General features: G+C 41.7%; 3 protein-coding genes across 7 annotated transcripts; 1 reads left to right on the top strand and 2 right to left on the bottom strand.

Moving 5' to 3' along the window:
- Positions 1-421: 421 nt before the first annotated feature.
- Positions 422-8,589, bottom strand: rtn2b (reticulon 2b). The gene is made up of 7 exons (XM_085420261.1): positions 8,524-8,589; positions 4,289-4,496; positions 4,038-4,176; positions 3,626-3,695; positions 2,907-2,953; positions 2,678-2,736; positions 422-2,554 (listed from the first exon to the last, which is right to left on the bottom strand). The coding sequence occupies exons 1-7, from the start codon at positions 8,534-8,536 to the stop codon at positions 2,452-2,454; spliced, it is 639 nt and encodes a 212-aa protein (XP_085276387.1). The 5' UTR covers positions 8,537-8,589; the 3' UTR covers positions 422-2,451.
- A 2,101-nt stretch (positions 8,590-10,690) lies between these two features.
- ppm1nb (protein phosphatase, Mg2+/Mn2+ dependent, 1Nb (putative)) lies at positions 10,691-17,963 on the top strand. Of its 3 annotated transcripts, none has more exons than XM_085420256.1 (6): positions 10,691-11,446; positions 11,657-12,228; positions 13,684-13,801; positions 14,265-14,379; positions 14,477-14,540; positions 17,877-17,963. In XM_085420256.1, the coding sequence occupies exons 1-6, from the start codon at positions 11,041-11,043 to the stop codon at positions 17,922-17,924; spliced, it is 1,323 nt and encodes a 440-aa protein (XP_085276382.1). In that variant the 5' UTR covers positions 10,691-11,040; the 3' UTR covers positions 17,925-17,963. The 3 variants fall into 3 exon arrangements, with proteins under 3 accessions (XP_085276382.1, XP_085276384.1, XP_085276383.1); XM_085420258.1 differs by lacking the exon at positions 17,877-17,963 and adding an exon at positions 15,508-16,591; XM_085420257.1 differs by lacking the exon at positions 17,877-17,963 and having other exon boundaries at positions 14,477-16,595.
- kcnk12l (potassium channel, subfamily K, member 12 like) lies at positions 17,485-19,690 on the bottom strand. 3 transcript variants are annotated; one of them, XM_085420254.1, is made up of 3 exons: positions 18,592-19,690; positions 17,892-18,486; positions 17,485-17,816 (listed from the first exon to the last, which is right to left on the bottom strand). In XM_085420254.1, the coding sequence occupies exons 1-3, from the start codon at positions 19,103-19,105 to the stop codon at positions 17,486-17,488; spliced, it is 1,440 nt and encodes a 479-aa protein (XP_085276380.1). In that variant the 5' UTR covers positions 19,106-19,690; the 3' UTR covers position 17,485. The 3 variants fall into 3 exon arrangements, with proteins under 3 accessions (XP_085276380.1, XP_085276381.1, XP_085276379.1); XM_085420255.1 differs by having other exon boundaries at positions 17,485-17,848; positions 17,942-18,486; XM_085420253.1 differs by having other exon boundaries at positions 17,485-18,486.
- Positions 19,691-20,431: the final 741 nt, after the last annotated feature.

Below are 20,431 nucleotides of genomic sequence, written 5' to 3'. Positions count from 1 at the left end.
AGACTTTCTTTTCATTTAAAAGTGATATTTAACAATGGATCTGATTTCAGAAGTTTTTCTCTGCTTCAGCTGATCCATCTGCTGTTCACTGAAGTCTCATCAGAAATGGTCTCAGTGGGGTGGGGTGTGGGGGGAGGCTGTCAAAAAGCCATTCTTAAGGAAGGGAAACAAGGAGAAAATGCTGACATATGGACTAAAAATCAGCTGCAACAGGTCTCTTGGACTGATCGATACTGAATAAAGTTTGTTTTACCAAATATTGACTTTCACGTTCAATGGAATTGTACAAACTGTTTTTGCCTTATATACTGTATTTTCATGTATACTTACTTAAACAAATAAACGAGGGGTTGAGCTCAAGAGTTTTGCATGGTACTGTTTGTGAAGGCACAGAGGAAACTCGTCTTTATTTGTAGTAAACAAGATTTTATTTGGGAGCAAAATTACAATAGAACATCACAATAAAAAAAAATCCATTACAAATACAGAGTAGACCTAAAACATGGGCTAGCAGATGATGCCTGACTTTAGGCAGCTGTTATTTAAGACCATGTGTTTATACTGATGATTGTTATTACAGTGACTAAGAGAAAAAAGTCTGCTAATTTCACACGCAAAGTGCGCAGTACCACTGATACTACACTAATTCTGATATTGCACTAATGCATCATTTATGCAATCAACAGTTTTTGTTTAGAATATCCACGTTTTACTGTTCTCTGTATACTGCAGAGGTGGGTAAATATGGTTGAAGATTAGAAAAAATACTCTTTCTAAAAATAAGACTTTTGAAAATAAATCGACAGAATATTGTTGGTAAATAAAAGCATAACTATCCAACATGAGTTTTACACGCTCATTAAGACACATTAGTATGAGCAGCAGCTTCTTTTTTATGGTCTAAAACACGGAGCGTTAGAGGCTTAAACGACACTGCTGACTACTGGCTCAGGCTTGGCTGCTGGTTGCTACAATAACGAAAGAGTTCACCCAAACTCTTCTTTCCCATTCGCCCACATGTCATGTTGTTTTCTGTGCTCATGTTTGTACAAAGTCACCTAATTTCTATGTTTACAGCATGTGGTAGCAACTACTTCTAGATAAGTGGTAAAAGTGTAAAAAGCATGTTTTATACTTCACAAACTGTAATGCTGTGGGGATATATTCATTATTTTGGGGGGAAAGAATGAAATTAAAGTCCACTATTTTGCCATCAGTGCTGATAATTCCATGAAATTCCTGAAACTGCACCAAATTTGACTATAACTGATTTAATGGCTTCCTCAAATGTTCCCTGAAAGCAGTTTAAGCATCTGGTTCCTGCAGTTATGGACATGTGATAATTGATTAGCTAGTTAGTGATGGCTTAGCAAGTCGTAACTCAAAACAATGGAAGATTAGTGAATACAGCCATAATACTAAATTACTCTACACAGCGCTGTACTCATATTTATATGCACAGCGAATCACAGAAGGACAGAAGGACAATAAAGCAAGGAATGCTTTACCATTTGATTGACAAGTCATTAGCCAGGGAGAGTGTGGTGTCACCCAGTTACACAACGAAAACCGTCCCACACTCATGTCGTGTGGTTTAAAAAAACATGGCAATTTTTTTTTAAAAACATTGGGTGATTTCATGGTTGCTATGTCTATCTTTTGTATACAGTCTAAGATGTTATCTAGAAAGTGCCTTTTTGTGTTTTGATCAATCAAAATGAACTGCATTTACTACAAGAGTCAATATTCCTCCCACTTGTTAAGAGTTGTACTTTTTTTATTAGCAAACTGCTTTCCCCACAAATATGAGGTCACTGTTTGTTTCTAATTAAAAGTGATTAGCACTAAGATTAAAGGAGAACACTCTCATTATTTCTCATGTAAGTCTTTTAAAGGTTGTGGGGCTGGCTGCTTACCAAGCTTTTTCCTCGACTTAGCAAGTGCAGCACTATTAATGCTGATTAATAGCAGGCGATGTTCATGTCTTTTTATTCTATGAAGCTAACAATGAATGATGCTTCATAATAAAGGCAGCAATAATGCTGCAGGGCTTCATTATAAATACTTCCACAGTTTGACAGGAACACAGCGGACTAGTTATGTAAAAATACACTTGTTATTAAAGAAAAAAAAAAGCTGTGATGTTCTGTGCCATCCATAGCCCACTCGAAGAGTATGACTGTGTGAACTGGTTCTATTAGACGCTGCCCACAGAGAGCATCACAGTAACTAAAATTCCCCTCCTCATACACCTCCTCATCCTCTCCCTCCTTCAGTGAATGGCAGCTTTGTTTAAGCTGTCAGGATCAATTATATCTTGCTCCCATAAACAAACATCATGGTGGAGAAGTGGAAACGAGCAGCCCCTCCAGCCGCCCCCCAGAGGATGTGCCCTTCCAGTCTTTCCCCAAATCCCAAATGCTGGGTGTTTTCAATACGTGACCAACACAGTTACTTTGACTTGGCTTTCTGTTTGGGCACATTCACAGCTGAAATTGCAGGTTTTGGTGCAGGGGCTGGAGGGGGCCTCACCGAATCGTACACACTGGAGAACCTACAACAAAACGGGGGCATCACAATGAAGAAAATACCAGCACCGAAGAAAAAGCCACAATTTTGCTAGCATGACATGACCAAGAACAGAAAACAATATCACATAAATGGGTAGCTCACTTACAGGCTTTTGACTCTCTTTAGAAAAGCTCTGACGGCTCTAGCAATCCTTCTTATCCGCACCTGTCACCAAAATATCACAAAGGTCAGTGCAAACCAGCAATTTCTGCATCTTACATAGAATTACATGCGATTTTTACTAAGATATGTTTCTGTTTTGTTTGGTTTTAACTATTAATCAACTTTGCTGAATCATTTTCATTGAAATTTTTTTTAACATAAAATAAACTCACCTGCTGCTTTTTGTACAGCAAAGGAAGGGAGAAAACAGCGATCACAGCTGGACAGACAAATTATTCATGTAAATGACTGGACTGCTACTTTTAGAGCACTCTAGCTGAGCACTCTAAACACTTTCTACTACCAGCCACATTCATCCATTCACACACACATTTAGGCTCCACTTTCAATCTTTGTTTTTGAGAGCTTTGTCTAACATTCACACACACACACTTCAGTAGATGCATCAGAGGCAGCTCAGGGCTCAGTATCATGCTCAAGCATGCTTTAATATGCAGTGTTGAGGAGCCAAGGATCCATCTACCAACCTTCCAATCAGTAGATGACCCACTCTACCTCCTGGGCTTTATGTCACTTTAGCATTGCACAAAAATAATCTAATTGGTTCTAATGAAAACATTCTTCTACTTAAATAATTGGTGCAAACCAGTCATCTGAGGCGACTGATGGAGGCATGACTTCAAAAGGAACTTGAGGTTTGCAGTAAAAGTTATTCCTTAAATCTTAACCGTCATGTGCAAAGTGCTTTTTTCTGCCTAAACCCAGTCACACTTTAACTACTGAGATGATAGATCACTCATGAGTCTTACAAAGAGGAAGATACATTTGAAGGTGCTGGGAGCTTAATATATGTAGGTGGAGGAAAGAGACATGGAGGAAATTAGATACGTGTGTTAGCACAAAGCATAAGTATACAGCGGGTGCAACTTACCACTTATTACCAGGGTCAGTCCATTAGTTTGGATGCCAACATAGGTCAGCAGATACAGAAGCACAACAAACTGAGAGAAAGAGCACAGAAAAAGATTACTGAACAGTTTAATAGTTTAGTTTATTAACTGTAATTTGATTTGTGAATGATGCTGCTTTAATAAATGTCTCGCTGAGATTTAAAGCTGCTGAATGTAGTCTTGATCCCATGAGAAAATGAACACTGCATGGTGGCTCTGTTTAATTTTTAGCTGCTTTTAAGCAATATAGCCTGGATTAAAACAGTACAGCTGCTCAGAGCCCCACACGAGCGTGTGTGGTGTGTAGCTGCCACCAGGTGGCACCAAAGTCTAAAAGTATTTTAATCTTGGCTTTGTGACATCTATACTATTGCTTTACCATCACACTCATACCTTAATAGAGTCAAATATGTTTTCAATGAAAATGAGCCGTTTGATTTCTGTGACAGCAAATGCGATCAGCAGCACCGTCTCCTCCACCAGCATCACCGTCTCCTTATTTGTCAGAGAGCTGTCGTAATCCAGACATGACCTAAGCACAGGATAACACATTTGTGAGAAAGTTCAACATGCTTCCAGAAAGCAGAGGAGCAGCATATTTAGCTGGAAAAGAAAAACCTGTGTGTGAACACTGATGGACTCACTGAAAGGGGTGAACCCCGGGGTTCCAGCGCAGGAGCTCCAGGAGCTTATAATAAAAACGGAGGGGGAAGGTGATGCACATGACACCCAGAAAGACGTTGGAGACCACAGTCACGGCACTAAGCTGGAACAAGCTGGCCAGACCGATTACCAGCCCTGTAAACACCACACCAGTCCTCCACATGTGGCGCCAGTACACCAGATCCACAACTGCAAAGCAATTAAGCACAAGACATCATCTTAAATGAGTGATGCACAGAGAGCGCGGTATATCTGAGTGAATATGCAACTGAAATGGGAAGTTGTTAAGCTTAAATTAGATACAGGCTAATGTTTCTTATACTTCATGACCTGACTGTGAAGCAGGGTTACCAAGAGTGGTAACATGACAGAAGGGTGTAGAGAAGTCGATAAAACTGGAGTGGAGATAAAACTAGCAACGAGGCAGTAAGTAGTTCAAAATGAGGAAAGTACTGAAAACCCAGGAAAAGAACTTATCTATCTCTACTTATTTTAATCCCACAGAGGTCAGTTATGTTGTTGATAATTTTACTTCTTCACTGTGTAGGACTCTGGATATTGTAGCTCCTCTGAAAAAGACCTCCTACTATAACTCTCAAATCAAATATGCACCTTAAAGCAGATAACTCCAAAGCTGGAGAGTAAATAGGATCTCAGTAATTTAGAAGATTGTCATTTAGTCTGGAGAAATACTGCTGCTTTGTAAAAAAAAAAAAAAAAAAAAAAAGCCCTTCGTAAAGCTAGAAAACCTTACTGTTCATCACTGATTGAAGAACGTAAGAACAGCCCTAGGTTTCTCTTCATTAGTGTAGCCTGACTGACAAAAAGTCAGAGCACTGTTAAGCTAACCATTCCTTTAACATTAACATTAACATTATTTGAAGAATGTCAGTCAGGTTTCAGAGCTCATCACAGCACAGAAACAGCTTTAGTGAAGGTTACAAATGATCTTCTTATGGCCTCTGACAGTGGACTCATCTCTGTGCTTGTCCTGCTAGACCTTAGTGCAGCATTCGATACTGTCGACCATAATATCCTATTAGAGTGATTAGAACATGCTGTAGGTATTACAGGTACTGCACTGCAGTTGTTTGTATCATATCTATCTATTAGACTCCAATTTGTGCATGTAAGTGGAGAGTCCTCTTCACACACTAAGGTCAATTATGGTGTTCCACAGGGTTCAGTGCTAGGACCAATTCTGTTTACATTATACATGCTTCCCCTAGGCAGCATCATTAGAAGACATAGCATACATTTTCACTGCTATGCAGATGACACCCAGCTCTATCTGTCCATGAAGCCAGATAACACACACCAATTACTTAAACTGCAGGAATGTCTTAAAGACATAAAGACCTGGATGGCCGCTAACTTTCTGCTTCTTAATTCAGATAAAACTGAGGTTATTGTACTCGGCCCAGAAAATCTTATACATATGGTATCTAACCAGATTCTTACTCTGGATGGCATTACCTTGGCCTCCAGTAACGCTGTGAGGAACCTTGGAGTCATTTTTGACCAACACATGTCCTTCAATGCATATATTAAACAAATATGTAAGACTGCGTTCTTCCATTTGTGCAACATCTCTAAAATTAGAAATATCCTGTCTCAGAGTGATGCTGAAAAACTAGTTCATGCATTTATTACTTCCAGGCTGGACTACTGTAATTCATTATTATCAGGATGTCCAAAAAACTCACTGAAAAGCCTCCAGCTAATCCAAAATGCTGCAGCAAGAGTCCTGACAGGGACTAGAAAGAGAGAGCATATTTCTCCTGTTTTGGCTTCCCTTCATTGGCTTCCTGTTAAATCCAGAATTGAATTCAAAATCCTGCTCCTCACATACAAGGTCTTAAATAATCAGGCCCCATCTTATCTTAAGGACCTTGTAGTACCATATCACCCTATTAGAGCACTTCGCTCTCACACTGCAGGCCTACTTGTTGTTCCTAGAGTATTTAAAAGTAGAATGGGAGGGAGAGCCTTCAGTTTTCAGGCCCCTCTTCTGTGGAACCAGCTTCCAGTTTGGATTCGGGAGACAGACACTATCTCTATTTTCAAGATTAGGCTTAAAACTTTCCTTTTTGCTAAAGCATATAGTTAGGGCTGGACCAGGTGACCCTGGATCCTCCCTTAGTTATGCTGCAATAGACGTAGGCTGCCGGGGGATTCCCATGATGCATTGAGTTTTTCCTTTCCAGTCACCTTTCTCACTCACTATGTGTTAATAGACCTCTCTGCATTGAATCATATCTGTTGTTAACCTCTGTCTCTCTTCCACAGCATGTCTTTTATCCTGTCTTCCTTCTCTCACCCCAACCGGTCGCAGCAGATGGCCGCCCCTCCCTGAGCCTGGTTCTGCCGGAGGTTTCTTCCTGTTAAAAGGGAGTTTTTCCTTCCCACTATCGCCAAAGTGCTTGCTCATAGGGGGTCATATGATTGTTGGGTTTCTCTCTGTATCTATTATTGTATGATCTACTGTACAATATAAAGCGCCTTGAGGCGACTGTTGTTGCGATTTGGCGCTATATAAATAAAATTGAAATGAAATAAAAATGAAATACAAGATCTTGAATAATCAGGCCGTATCACCCCATTAGCTCTCAGACTGTGTGCTTACTTGTGGTTCCTACAGTATTTAGAAGTAGACGGAGAGACAGACGCCATCTCCACTTTTAAGATTGGGCTTAAAACTTTCCTTTTTGCTAAAGCACATAGTCAGTGCTGGATCAGTTGAACCTGAATCCTCCCGTAGTTATGCTGCAGTAGGTGTAGTCTGCTGGCGGATTCCCATGATGCATTGAGTATTTCTCCTTCAATCACAATTCTTACTCTCTTTTTGTTTATACATCTCTCTGCATTTAATCATTACTTATTGTTAATCTCTGGCTCTCTTCCACAGCGTGTGTTTTGTCCTGTCTTCCTCCAGTCGCAGCAGATCGCTGCCCCTCCCTGAGCCTGGTTCTGCTGGAGGTTTCTTCTTGTTAAAAGGGAGTTTTTTGCTTCCCACTGTTGTCAAAGCGCTTGCTCACCGGGGCTATATGATTGTTGGGGTTTTCCCTGTTTTCTTGGTATTACTGCAGGGTTACATTAGGGTTACCTTACAATATAAAGCGCCCTGAGGCTGTTGTTGTGATTTGGTGCCGTGTAAATAAAAATTAATTCATTCGGTTTTGAAAACATATGAGGTATACAAAAGATGCCATGTGCTACTTTTGCTAGTACAGTGAATGTTTTAAACTAAAGTTAAACAGATGCTATGAGTTGCTGTATCATATTCTCCCTTTTCTCTCTGATAAGTCCCACTGTGGATATTTGAACTGTTTTGAGCCATAAATAGAGACTGAGACTTTTTCACATGGTCTCATAAAAGTCATCTAAAATTCTCTCTACCACAACGACCACAGCCAGCGGGTGTTTGAAAAATGGACACATTGTTATTTAAAGTGTGGATAAGAAAGAGAAAAGGGTAACGAAGACAAATGACAAAACAATTTTACAGAAAATGAAGGACACCCTCACCTCGTTTCATGCCATGCCATGCTCCTTTATTAAAGGAGAAAATCTTTCTGAATGAATGCTGTTTTTAATGGGATCTGTACATGTCTGAAAGTAAATCATAAATCCTTAGATTAGACACTAGATCCTTACCCACCAACATTACACGAGCATCCTAACTGCAGCACAAATTTAAGATCATTTTATGATTAAAACAGATTATTTAAAAGCAGCAGAGTATTGCTGGTTTTCATAGTTGGGTTTCCTGAGAATTATAAAAGTAGATGTATTCTTATTCATTTATAAAAACAGAAACATTAATGCTGTCACACCAGTGAAGTCACTTCAAAGCTGGGCACAAGTACGCCCTCTCATTCTTATCCGAATAACTGGAGTTATGTGTTATCAGAAGTAAAACAGCCCTGACAAGACAGCATTTCTTATCTCCTATAACAATTTAAGCCTTTACAAATAAAACAAACTACATTCAGTCAGCAGTGGGCTCTCATTTAGCTCAATCCCATTCAGCCCATCTGTCGACCAAATGAAAGACACACTGGATTCAGTGTTTAACTTGCCATCCTGCCTGCATTCACACCTGCACAGCAGAGGGAAAGTAAATAAATTCCCTTCTTCTCCACCTGACATCTGCACTCTGACCCCGTCTGCTCTCCTTCACTTTACTTAAAGCTGTCAATATTGATTTCCTTACGTTTGGTGGCCATTTCAGCGGCGGTCCTGCTTGCTCTCCTCTCTTTCTTGTGCTTCCACCGTTGGCTTGCACTCCAGGCTTTTTTTGGCCACCCCAGCTCCGTCAGCAATATAAGGCCCGGCTGGCCTAATTTTATCCTGTATTGGATTCACACACACTCAAATTGGGAACTTGAGACTTGAGCATGTACATGCCCCACAGCTTGTAGAGGCTAATGCTTCCTCAACCAGTTGGTGGCTGATTTGCACACAGAGGCCTTTCCATGCACGACAGACCATGACAGTTTTTTTTAACGTAAAATGATCATCAATCCAAACTGATAAGAAAACAACTAATGTTAGCAGGAAGCTAATGCCAAAAGCTGCGTGCTACAGCACTGACATCAAGCTGAATACATACAGTCACTGCAGTCACTTGCCACGTTTTACAGATAAGCAAGAAAGATGAGTTTCTCTATAGATTTATTATTCACTCTGCACAAATATCCCTCATGACACCTTCTGTGTGTCAGACCAAAACACGGAGCCAAACTCGCCTCGCCATCTGTATATTTAACACTTTCACTCACACCTTTAAAGCTCTAAAGATAACATAAGAACAACCTTATAAAAGAGGAAATCCATGTTAGAAAAGCACAGGCTCAGATGTATACTATAAAAGGGAGCTGTACTAACATTTGTATTTTAAAAAGCCATGATGTGTTTGCTGTACGGTATTTAGTACGAATTAAGGGTGTTATATAACTGTTATTCAACAACTGATATATTGCTAATTAATAGTGTCTAATACACATATGAAAATAAAAGTATGTACTTTTTTTTGTATGCTCCTCTACATTTATGGTTGTAGAGGGCTATACTGACGTGTCCTATCCTAGCACTGTGGCTTCATATCAAAAGGATTCTTGCTGGACCCTTCTGAGTTGCATTAGGATGTTCTTCCTGTGCTTGTATGGCTCTCGACAGTTACTCTAGAGAGCCATGTAAGCAGAATAAGGGCATGTATGTTAGATTAACTGGTGATTCTACACTGATCATACATTCAATTCAGATTTATTTATATAATATAACTCCAAACCACAACAGCAGTCACCTCAAGGTGCTTTATACTGTAAAGTAAAGACCCAACAGCATCAAAGCGAAAACCCTAATGATCCGACGATCCCCTATGAGTGCAAGCACAATGGCAATGTTGTTCATGAAAACGAGATCTCTGCAGTGAAAATCTGACATTAGCGTGAAAAAAAGGATGGAGAGATAAAAACTGTTGATCAAGCCGAGGAACATCTAACACATCTATTCTGCCTCCTCTTGGCAGGTGGTGACAAAACAAACTAAGATGTTTATTTTTATGGCGTGTATCACTTTGACAAGTGGTTTTTACACCATCATGACTTATTAGGTGTTAAAAAAAAAATCCTCCCTTCTTGTCTGATTGCAGCTTTACTAATATCTGTACCCAAGTCAGAGTAATGTGGAGAATTACACAGTGGTGATGTCACTGATGTTCACTGCACAGATGTAAGCTGTTGTTTGGGGAACGGGGCCAAACAAAAACAGCTGTAAGTCCTGTTATGGTGATTAATCATGAAAATAAAAATTGCAGTTTAAATGGCGAAGACACGCATATTTCTGCCTCTGTGATTATAAAACGCAGGAATTTTAAAAGTTTAAACAGTTTCAGTTTCTAAATAACATCAGAAAAAATAAGTAATAAAATAAACATTTCATTACTGAGCAGATATTGCAAAAAAATACAGTCTATCTCCCGCCTAAAGAATGAACGCAGCTTTGATTTCAGGAAAAAACACCTGTGGTTTGAAGTGTATGTACTATTATTGTGTTTAATAAACAAAAAGATAAGGACAATGTACGATCAGTTTAACAGGATCAACCTCCAACCTCTGTGTGTCTTCTTCAAACCATCTCACACTTTGTGCTGCGTGTCCGACAGTACTGTAATCCACAAGCCTATAATCCCGACCGATCAAAGGTTGAGATTAGGAAAGATGTGGGAGGGGCAGAGAGCTGCAGACAGGAGGATGGTGAGTGAGAGTGAGCGCAAACATGACAGTGGCAAAGCAAGCCAGGCAATGATTGGTGCGCACAAATAGCCAGCCAATCACAGCACGGGCAGGGAAAATAACAAGGCAAGGGAGAAGCTGGTGAAAGAGGGAAGAGCTATGAAAAAGCGAGGGAGAAGGTGAAATCTCAGCAGCACAGAGAAGAGGCCAAACAAGCAGGAGCGGAAGGATGATCGGAGGTGAAAGCGCTGATCAGTGAGGTCTCCAGAGAGGGAGAGGAGAAGAAAGAGATGAGCAGCAAGAGGGGGGTAAGCAGCCAGCACACACAACATCCATCAGCTCAGGCAGCCATGCTCTGAGCCCTGGAGCAGCAGGGCTACGCAGACACTGCACAGGCCCCACATCAGGCCTATAGCTCAGCCCTCCATCCCGGCCAGCAACACCGGGGCAGGGACAAGACAAGATTCCCTTCACAACACCTGTGCATAAAAGCCATGAGGACAGCCAGGAAGGGCAGTGTAGAGATGCCTGCGTTTGTGCGCCAGCTGGTGAAAGAAACAGAAAAGAGGGTCAGCTCTTTCTTCAAAGGGGGCCGTGGAGGAACAGCAGAAGGAGAGCAGCAAGGGGAGGGGGAGAAGGAGGAGGTCATCCCCAGCCCCTACCTAGACCGGCCAGTCCTGGACAAGCTCACAGAGGAGGGCTGCGCCCGCTGGGGCCTCACCTATGCCCTAGGAAGTATGCAGGGCTGGAGGGCCAACATGGAGGACTTCCACAACTGTGTGCCACAGCTGGGTGGAGAGCTAGCTGACTGGAGCTTCTTTGCAGTGTTCGATGGCCATGCAGGCAGCACGGTGGCTCAGTACTGCTCCCAACACCTTCTGGGTCACATCCTGGCTACGGGTGAGAGATCTGTTCAGTGACACCTGACAGTGTGTGTGTGTGTGTGTGTGTGTGTGTGTGTGGGTGTGTGTGTGGGTGTTATCTTATAAGGATATTATTTTATGAGATATTCAGAATTTTAAACAGGCTGGTGATTTTCCTTTGTTATTAGTCATCAATATGATGACTGCTATAGCTGCTGGGTTCAGAAAATACTGTTTGTGCTCACAGATGGAATAGGACCAGAAGATGACCCGCCAAAAGTGAAAGGGGCCATCGAAGAGGGCTTCCTCCAGACAGACAAGCACCTGCACTCTGTGGCCCGTCGAGAGGGCTGGGAGAGGGGCGGCACCACTGTGGTGGCCACTCTCATTTCGCCATATTACATCTACTTTGCCAACTGCGGTGACTCAAGGGCCATGCTGTGCCGGTCTGGGCAGGTCTGCTTCTCCACTGAGGACCACAAACCTTACAGCCCTCTGGAGAAAGAACGTATTGAGAGCGCTGGTGGCTCCGTGTCCCTCCAACGGATCAACGGCTCCTTGGCAGTGTCACGCGCTCTGGGAGACTTCGGCTACAAGGGGGCAGAGAACCGGACCCCGAGCCAGCAGATGGTTTCACCTGAGCCAGAAGTGTGTGTGGTGGAGCGCTCGCCGGCAGATGAATTCCTGGTGCTCGCCTGTGATGGCGTGTGGGACACCATCAGCAACGAGGAGCTGTGCGCCTTCATCCACAACCGGCTGCGTGTCTGCACCGACCTGAGGGACGTCTGCACTCAGGTCATTGACCTCTGCCTCTATAAGGTCAGCACTGTTACACATACTTACTGCATGCACTTGTGTTGCTGTTCAGTAGTCTGAATAACAAATCCTTTCAACTGATTAAAAACACAATTTCAGTTTCAAGCTGAGTTACATAATTTTTAATCAGCTTTGAATTTTATGGCTTCTAATCAAGTAAAGTAATCTACTACAAGACTGACTGTGTTTTTAAACAAAGACATAATGGACTGGATATTCATTTTGATATAAGGTAATGGGCTCTGCTTCCTCTTTTAAAGATAACCCTTTAAAAGTTCTGAGGTTGTAAAGGGTGCAGAGTCACACGTGGAAATATTTTCCTACTACATAAATTTTCATCTCTGCAACTAAAAACTTATCTTGAGGTAAAACTGTTTTAAATCAAAAATAAGCACGAAGTCACCATTAAAGTTTGGCCCATGTTGGTCCTGAGAACCCACTGAGTTTTAGGAAAAAACACGAGATAAAACAGAAGCAGACTAAGTGAACTTCCTCACTAATTCTATAGCACATGCAGCATATTTGTGAAAGGTGCTCCAAAGTCAATAAACACATCCATATATGGAAGCTTAGAATATAAAAGTTTTTTTTTAAATCCATAGATAAGTAATGTTCTTCTTAGAGTGTGCTAATGTAAGCTCTCAGGGTCACTTTCTCATGGAGCTGAGGGGAGCTGCAGAGTGAGATGACAACTGAGGCCCGAGCAGAGGCACATACAAGACGTGCGCCTTTTGTTAAATGTCTTGTTTTCTTCTTAGTTTAAAATGTCATGCCAGTCCTGTGTGGTTAAATGTGGCTTTTCCTGATCCTTTTCAGCAAGTTCTGCCATACGTATCAATCCATTTACAGCCTACAATTTAAAATGAACAGGATCTTTGGCTGAAATGGCAAAAGTTAAAAATTTAAAAAGCAAGACTGACCTCAGCTTAAGCTTTGGTTTAGTCTCACTGAGACTGCCGCTGCTGTTCATGGTACAACAGACTATCAGACAGCCTTAAAATAGACTGCAGGGGTGTCGGAACAGGTTACATCGCATTATTCAGGGTTCCCATGAGGCCTAATTACCGACACTCTCGCTCAGAGATTTTACAGAATGTTACAGGAATGTAACGAAAGAAAGTAGATATTGGATTAAAATTACTTGGCAGATTACAAGCACAGAAACACATTAAGATAAACTTGAGCCACATGTGCACTCTGTTGGGTCCTCATATCACGCTTATGTAACAGTGCTTCAGCTTGGATGTGCACAATGACCTCAAAATGTCATGCCTTCTTCCGCACTCCATTTCCATTTTGCAGCTCCCCTGAGTCTGTGTGACATTGGAGTGCAAACGCTGATGTGAAAAAAAAAAAAAGATCTATTTGTAAAACTGCTCAAGTGGGATGTTTCGTGAGTTGACATTTGTAAGGTCAGCCATCATTACTCACCTCTGCTGATGCCGTTTTGTTCCACAGGGCAGCTTGGACAACATCAGCATCATCTTGCTGTGCTTCCCTGGAGCCCCCCAGCTGTCAACAGAGGCATTACACCAGGAGGCTGAGCTGGAGGACCTGCTAGAGTCCAAGGTGGCAGGTGTGTGGGTAAAGATGCTTTGCAAAGGACAGTGACAACCTTCATATTAGCAACCTGGAGTCTGTTTTTGCCATGGTGTAATGTTTCAATTCTCTTTGGTGTTTCAATGGTTTGCAAAAAAAAAAGTTTGAACGATTTGTTAATCAATGTTGTTTTTCCAAGATAATTATTTAAATGATTTCTGACATCACGTGTCTTGGGTAAAAAACAAAAGCAAAACACCAAATCTGTGATTCTTGCCATGAACCTATTTACTTGTGAACACGGGCACTATCATTTATTCTGAGTAAGTCCCACATTTACCCTAGTGTGGTAAATACTCATTAGAAATCCTGATGTGTATTGATCCACAGCTGAAAATAGTCCTAAAAACTCTGCTCTTTACAGACTTTTGCCTAAATCTAAAGTGTCCAGTGTATATTAGAAAGAAACTCTCTAAAAATGCATCTTTCTTTTTAATCAGAGATTTATGATGAGCTGTGTGTCAGAGGGGAAGAGCCTGAGCTGCTGTCCGTCCTCACAGTTCTTGCATCCACTGTCATCCCTGGATTACCACCAGGTGGAGGCATACAGAGCAAGTAAGACACAAATGAGCATCTATGTGCATTTGTGCATGTAAACCACGTTCTGCTGGATGCAATAGTGATTACATTGTGTTACTTCTGTGTGTTACAGGAGGAACTGCATTATCTCTGCTTACTATCAACAACGTGATGCGCACAAGCCCATGATACCAAATGTGAGTGACAGTTACAATTAGGTCCATACGTTTTTGGACAATGAGACTTTTTTTTTGATAGTTTTTCCTCTCTGCACCAACGCAGTGGATTTTAAATCAAACAGTAGAGATATGATTGTAATGTTTCTTCAGCTTTAATTAAAGAGGCTTTACAACAGGATTTACAATAATGTGCAAACCACTGGTTACAGTCAAAAACAAGAATGCAGGATTAGACTTTGCCCAAAAAACACGGTTCTGTAAAAAAAAGAAATGTGTTATGGCATGGGCCTGTAAGGCTGCCAGTGGAACTGGGTTATTAGTGTTTATTGATGATGTGACTGCTGATAGAAGCAGCGGGATGAACTGTGAGAGTACAAAGCTGTACTCTCAGCTCAGGTTCAGCCAAATGCTGCAAATCTGATCAGGCAGCACTTCACAGTGCAAAAAGATAAGGACCTAAAGCATTGTGCAAAGGCAACCCAAGAGTTTCCTAAAGCACAGAAAAGGAATATTTTTCAATGGCCAATTCAGTCAACTGATCTCACTGGGACAGAGCATGCTTTTACTAAAGTGACTGAAGACAATAGTGATGGCAGAAAGACCCACAGTCAAGCTGCAAGTGAAGGCAACTGCAGTAAAGGTTTGGAAGAGCATCTCAAGGGAGGAAAGAGCATTTATTGGTGTCAGGGGCCTCTCTGTCTACAACCAAGCAAAGGATTTTTACCTGAGTCATAAAAACAATCCTCATATGCACATTTATGGTAAAACCATGTCTGCACAGTCAATGCAAACTTTTTTGATAAACCCCTTGAATTAAAGCTGAAAGGCTGCACTGTAATTATATCTTGATTGGTTGATGTAAATATCCACTGTCATGATGTAGAAAGGCAAAAAAACAACTAATGGACCTAACAATACAAGTAAAAAGACATTGTTATTACACAGTGAGCTCACTCTTTGTTACTTTATCTGTCTGTCTGTTCAGGGTCTGGGAGGCTCTTGAGAAGGCCAAGGGATTTAGATTTTGTCTCCAAAGTTCCTCAAAGGAAAGGGACTGTAATAAATGTGAATATTAAACCTGTTTTTTTTTTTCATGTGTGCAGTTTCACAACAAGACAATGGTGTTTGTTAGCAGCACCATCTTGTCATGACAAAAAAAATGCAAAAACAGATCTAGTAAAGCCTGATACTTTATATTTATACAAGAAAGATATTTTGTAAAAATGACTCAGAGACACTGACCCAGCAACCAAACCTCAACCTCAATAAACAGAAAGTGCAGATGACAAATTGAACTGAATAACAACCAACTGTGGCATAGTTCGTTTTCATTGGATAAAATAAGAAAGATTAGTACATGCAGGGTTGCATTTTGAAAATTATGATTTAAGACTGTACATATGTGTGTGTGTGCATGTGTGTGTGCGTATTAAAGAATGAACAGGTTTACCTTTCCTCTTCAGGAAACATTGTCACCATTAAATAAAACCTAGCATGCAGCTAACATGTGTCCATTTGTTGTGACAGGAAATGCTAGTAGTTCATGAGACAGCTCGTGGGGATGCGCACAATCTTTTTCCCTCGTTGCTGTGAGTGAAAGGCAAATAAACTCATTAGATATCTGACTACTCACAATTCATGTCACGGGATCTAAAAACGTTTTTGACAAAGTGTTTTACATTTTCAAAAACAAGAACAAAATATGTCAAATTTGAAATACCTTACAAATGGAACTAAAAGTCTCCCCCCTAAAATGCATCCCGCTGTGATTACTGTCTAAATTTACATGAATGCGTTCAGCATGTACACAATTTGCAATTCTTTCTAAACATATATTATTTCTAAACACATTCAAAGGTAAAGTTTACATGAAATGGGATTTTCTCCATGAACTGATGCCTTATTCCCCTTTTTTACAGCTGACAAAACAAACAGCACCAGAGCGGGTCAGTTTCTGGATGAGTTATTTTACTGCTTACTGCATTGTAACATTACGTCAGCGAGTCATTTTCTGTGTTACATTAAGGAAATTACATTAAGTGTCACTATTGTTTTAAATCTAAATAAAGAATATTTGTCTGATGACTTGCTGTGCTCGTTTCTTAAATAATTCATTTTGAACACAGTGAAGACAAAGTATGAGCGGCGACTGCCGAAAATGGGTGATTATGATTTCTATGGAAGTTTTTAACCTCACACTCATCATCTACTCACAAAAACCCTCCTTATAAATGAATGAATTACAAACGGCTTTTGTTGCATAGTAAAGGATTTCATCTAGTTACCTAAATCTTTCTCTCTGCTCTGCTGACGTGATCCTGTGACTATCTGCAAAGCCCTCGTTGACATAAGGACGTCCTCTAAGAGTCATGTTTCATTAGATCTCAATTGAAAACCCTGGATCTCTTTCATGATTACTCTGAATTTCAATGACGTCCAATTGAAAAATGTCTTTCTTGGTGCTTCTGAGCTCCTGCAGTTTGTTTGAGAAGCTCTGTTTAAATACAAATCATATTTGAACTGTTTTATATATGCAGCTAGTTATCTAAGAGGAGATATTTTGGTTTCTACGTTCACTAACCACCTTATGTACAACGTTGTCTTCTGAGGAGCTCAGGGAGGGGGACATGTGCAGTGTCCTTAAATCAGCAGTCCTCTTTAAGTGCTCCTTCAAAGCTTCTCTCATCTGATTGCGTTTCTGTGAGTCAGTCACTTCAGGACATCAAACCCCTCTTCAAATGATGCTGAAGTCTTTAACACATATTTGTCCTTTAACTTCCTCTTTCACCTCACCAAACAGCGTATGAACAATTATTTGCTGTCTACGGTCTGCTTTTCAGAATATTCTATTCTTGGATATTTTTTAATACAGAACAAATTACTCATAATAAAAAAACAATCCTAAGGAAATGTAAGGCTTAAATATAGAGAACCCAAAGAACAATTGAGGTGTTGTTATGATGCTATCTATCCACACTGGTTTCCTGTAAGCGATTATTCATAATCCCCAGTGCTCCCACACCACCAGAGAAACCATTCTGATGGCTGTAGCTCTGCCGCGGGCCCTGGTGAGCTGTTTCACTCAGCTGTTTCTGCAGCAGTGCCAGAGACACCTTGTTGGACACCATGAACTCATTCACTGAGATCATCTCCCCTGACAAACGACGCCCCACTTGTACTTCAGCCAACGCGCCCGCATCCGTCTCGCTGTCGCACACAGTCTCAACCGAGCCGTCTGTGTAGCGGTGGTGGGATGAGATGGGCTGCACGGCGTTGCGTTTGATGCGTTTTGGCCTAAAGTGTGCCAGTTGACGCAGTTGACGCCTCTGTTTGTGATTTTTGTTGTGGAGACAGGGGCAGCAGAGCCACCAGCAGCCAGGGGTGGAGCAGGAACAGAGCTGATGCTTCCCTGAGCAGACCAGCTTTCCCAGGATCCAGTTGAGAGTCTGCTTGATGACGATAGAAATGACGTTGAAAAGTGAGTAGATGCAACAAACCCCCATTAAGATGAAAAGGCAGTTTCCAAACCGGTAGGCCTCCTGAGATTCGTACTGCTGCCTCTGGCTGCTCACCAGGTCCCCGAAGCCAATGGTGCTGAAGGCCACGAAGCAAAAGTACAGAGAGTCCACGTAGCTCCAGTTCTCCATGGAGCTGTACAGAGTGGAGGCACTGCAAGCAATCACAACAGATGCTATCCCTAAGATCAGCATCACGTAATAGACGGATGGCTTCCATCCTTCCAGACTGTCCTCTTCACCAGATGACTCCTCCCTGCTCGACACCACCCCAACTCCAGCACACCTCAGCCGACGCTCATGACACCAGCGCATGATGTAAGCTAACATGGTGATGATCCTCTCCAGGAAGAGGTTAAAAAAGAGGATAGTGGCAGCACAGCCAATGAGACCATAGAAGATTAGGAATATTTTTCCTGCTATGGTTGCTGGTGTGGTCATGCCAAAACCTTAGAGAGAAAACACAAAATACAAGGTTAAATAAATGATCACAGCCGTGAGCAACATTCCAAAACTGAAGAAAAATCTGGAAAAAAAGTTAAGTGGAGACTTACCAATAGTGGAGACCACTGTGCCCACAAAGTAGAAAGCTCCAGAAAAGTCCCAGCGTGGCCTTAATGCGTCCACCCTGATGCCAGCTCCGTTTGCCTCCTCATACTGCCTCAGCAGAGTGTGCAGGGCGCCCAGGTTGACCCTGTATCTCCTGGTGAAGTTGTCCAGCTGCTGTTTCCACAGGAGGCGTGCGCGGAGCTCAAATGGGTGTTCCAAGGCTGAGAAGATGGCAGCTCCGCACAATAAGTAGAGCAGGATGAGTCCGGCCAGCAGGCAAAAACGAGCATTGTCCTCTTTCATGGGCGCTCTGGGGCAGCAGCAGCAGCTACCTGCAGCCCTCCTCTTAGCCATGAGCACAGCAGCAGCAGCAGCGGCACAGAGACACCACTGATACAACATGCACCGCCTCTGCCGGCGCTGCCAAGTCACAGACTCACCGTGCGTGTTACATGCATCAACAGGCACAAATATACATGCACTAGCAGAATGAAACTTCTGGTTTAAACACGCATGCATACATTTGGCTCTAACATCTCACAGGCAAGCTTTCTGAAGAAGTTTTTGAGGACAGGTTGATCGTTTTGTTGAAAAAATTTCACATCAGACGAAATATCTGTAATAAAATGAGCAAAAAAATAACAATGCAGATGCAGATTAGTCAGATGCGGTTGCAAAATCTTAAGTTTAATAGGTTCCTTTAACATGACAAATTGTCAGAAAACACTTCTTGTAAGTAGCAGTTTATGTCTTATAATCCACATAACATAAAATACTGAATGTTTAAAGTAAATAAAAACCACAGTACCTGGTCTCGCTGGCAGCACCGTTCACTTAAGCGCTGCAGATCTGCGTGTGCTCATTCCATGGATGTTCTGAACAATGACCAGCCAAAGGAAGCCTCTTGATTTTGTATCTGTGTGTGTGTGTGTGTGTGTGTGTGTGTGTGTGTGTGTGTGTGTGTGTGTGTGTGTGTGTGTGTGTGTGTGTGTGTGTGTGTGTGTGTGCAGAGACACTGTCTGATGTTTCATCTGTCAAACACTCACATCATCATCCCTCTTCTCACCGCCTCCTCCTCCGAGCACACCCTGATTGGTGCAGTCAACTCTTCATTTGTAAAAGTGCTTTTTTTTCTTTTCTGTCATCAAACACCAGTTTAACATTAAAAAAAACCTCACGTTTGCGTCAAATAACTGATCGTGTGGTCATTTCCTTTCATCAAAGCATGGGACAAGAATTTCTTCTGATAAAGTAAAACTAACATTAACCTCTTAAGCCCCAAGCCTAACTGATCTCCGGCCTTTTGCCCCTGCATCAGGGGGCGTTGGGGCTTAAGAGGTTAAAAAAAACATTGTAGTAACAGGATTAGAAGCTTGCAAGTTCTGCTGAATTAATCAAAGTGGGCAAATTTTAGTTTCCCCTGCTTTCTTGTTGCCAGTGCTCAGGTGCCATTTCCACACCCACTTAGAGTGCTTTTTTGTTATCGCTGCAGACTGTGTGGGAGGATTTGTTGAGCATGGCTATCGGTTCCTCTGTCTGTTCGTTCCTTTAATCTTGTCTGGTGCTGCAGGTAAGGGCATGGGGTTCCCCGCGCCTGCCGACTAATGGCTGAATGTCAGCAGCAGGCAGGTGTGGAAAACAGACAGTCCATCTGCCTTGTCACGCAGAAAAGCAGCAAAGCAGCAAACCAACAATTTCTCTTGATGCTGGTGTTTCAAACGATAAAAAGCAAGATTTAAGGCAATCAGCTTTCACAAGCAAACAAGACGTAAAAGATCACATTTGTGGAAACTTGATCATTTTTTATTGATGTGAAATACTTAAAAGTGCATAAAATACTAACTA

This window comes from Rhamphochromis longiceps, linkage group LG10 (genome assembly GCF_057381845.1).
Source record: "Rhamphochromis longiceps isolate RC_006_pf linkage group LG10, R_longiceps_female_GT1.1, whole genome shotgun sequence".
Taxonomy (NCBI): Eukaryota; Metazoa; Chordata; class Actinopteri; order Cichliformes; family Cichlidae; genus Rhamphochromis; species Rhamphochromis longiceps.
The sequence above is the reverse complement of the archived record's forward strand: the minus strand, read 5'-3'. Positions and strand labels throughout refer to the sequence as shown.

Excerpts from the sequence above, each read along its gene's own strand:
- ppm1nb (XM_085420256.1), top strand. The coding sequence starts at position 11,041 with ATGAGGACAGCCAGGAAGGGCAGTGTAGAGATGCCTGCGTTTGTGCGC. Across the intron at positions 11,447-11,656 it reads GGGTCACATCCTGGCTACGG|ATGGAATAGGACCAGAAGAT; the intron begins GTGAGAGATCTG and ends TTGTGCTCACAG. Across the intron at positions 13,802-14,264 it reads GCTAGAGTCCAAGGTGGCAG|AGATTTATGATGAGCTGTGT; the intron begins GTGTGTGGGTAA and ends CTTTTTAATCAG.
- rtn2b (XM_085420261.1), bottom strand. Across the intron at positions 4,177-4,288 it reads CCCGGGGTTCACCCCTTTCA|GTCATGTCTGGATTACGACA; the intron begins GTGAGTCCATCA and ends TCCTGTGCTTAG. Across the intron at positions 2,555-2,677 it reads CTAAAGAGAGTCAAAAGCCT|GTTCTCCAGTGTGTACGATT; the intron begins GTAAGTGAGCTA and ends GTTTTGTTGTAG.
- kcnk12l (XM_085420253.1), bottom strand. The coding sequence starts at position 19,105 with ATGCATGCGTGTTTAAACCAGAAGTTTCATTCTGCTAGTGCATGTATA. Across the intron at positions 18,487-18,591 it reads CACAGTGGTCTCCACTATTG|GTTTTGGCATGACCACACCA; the intron begins GTAAGTCTCCAC and ends TTTCTCTCTAAG.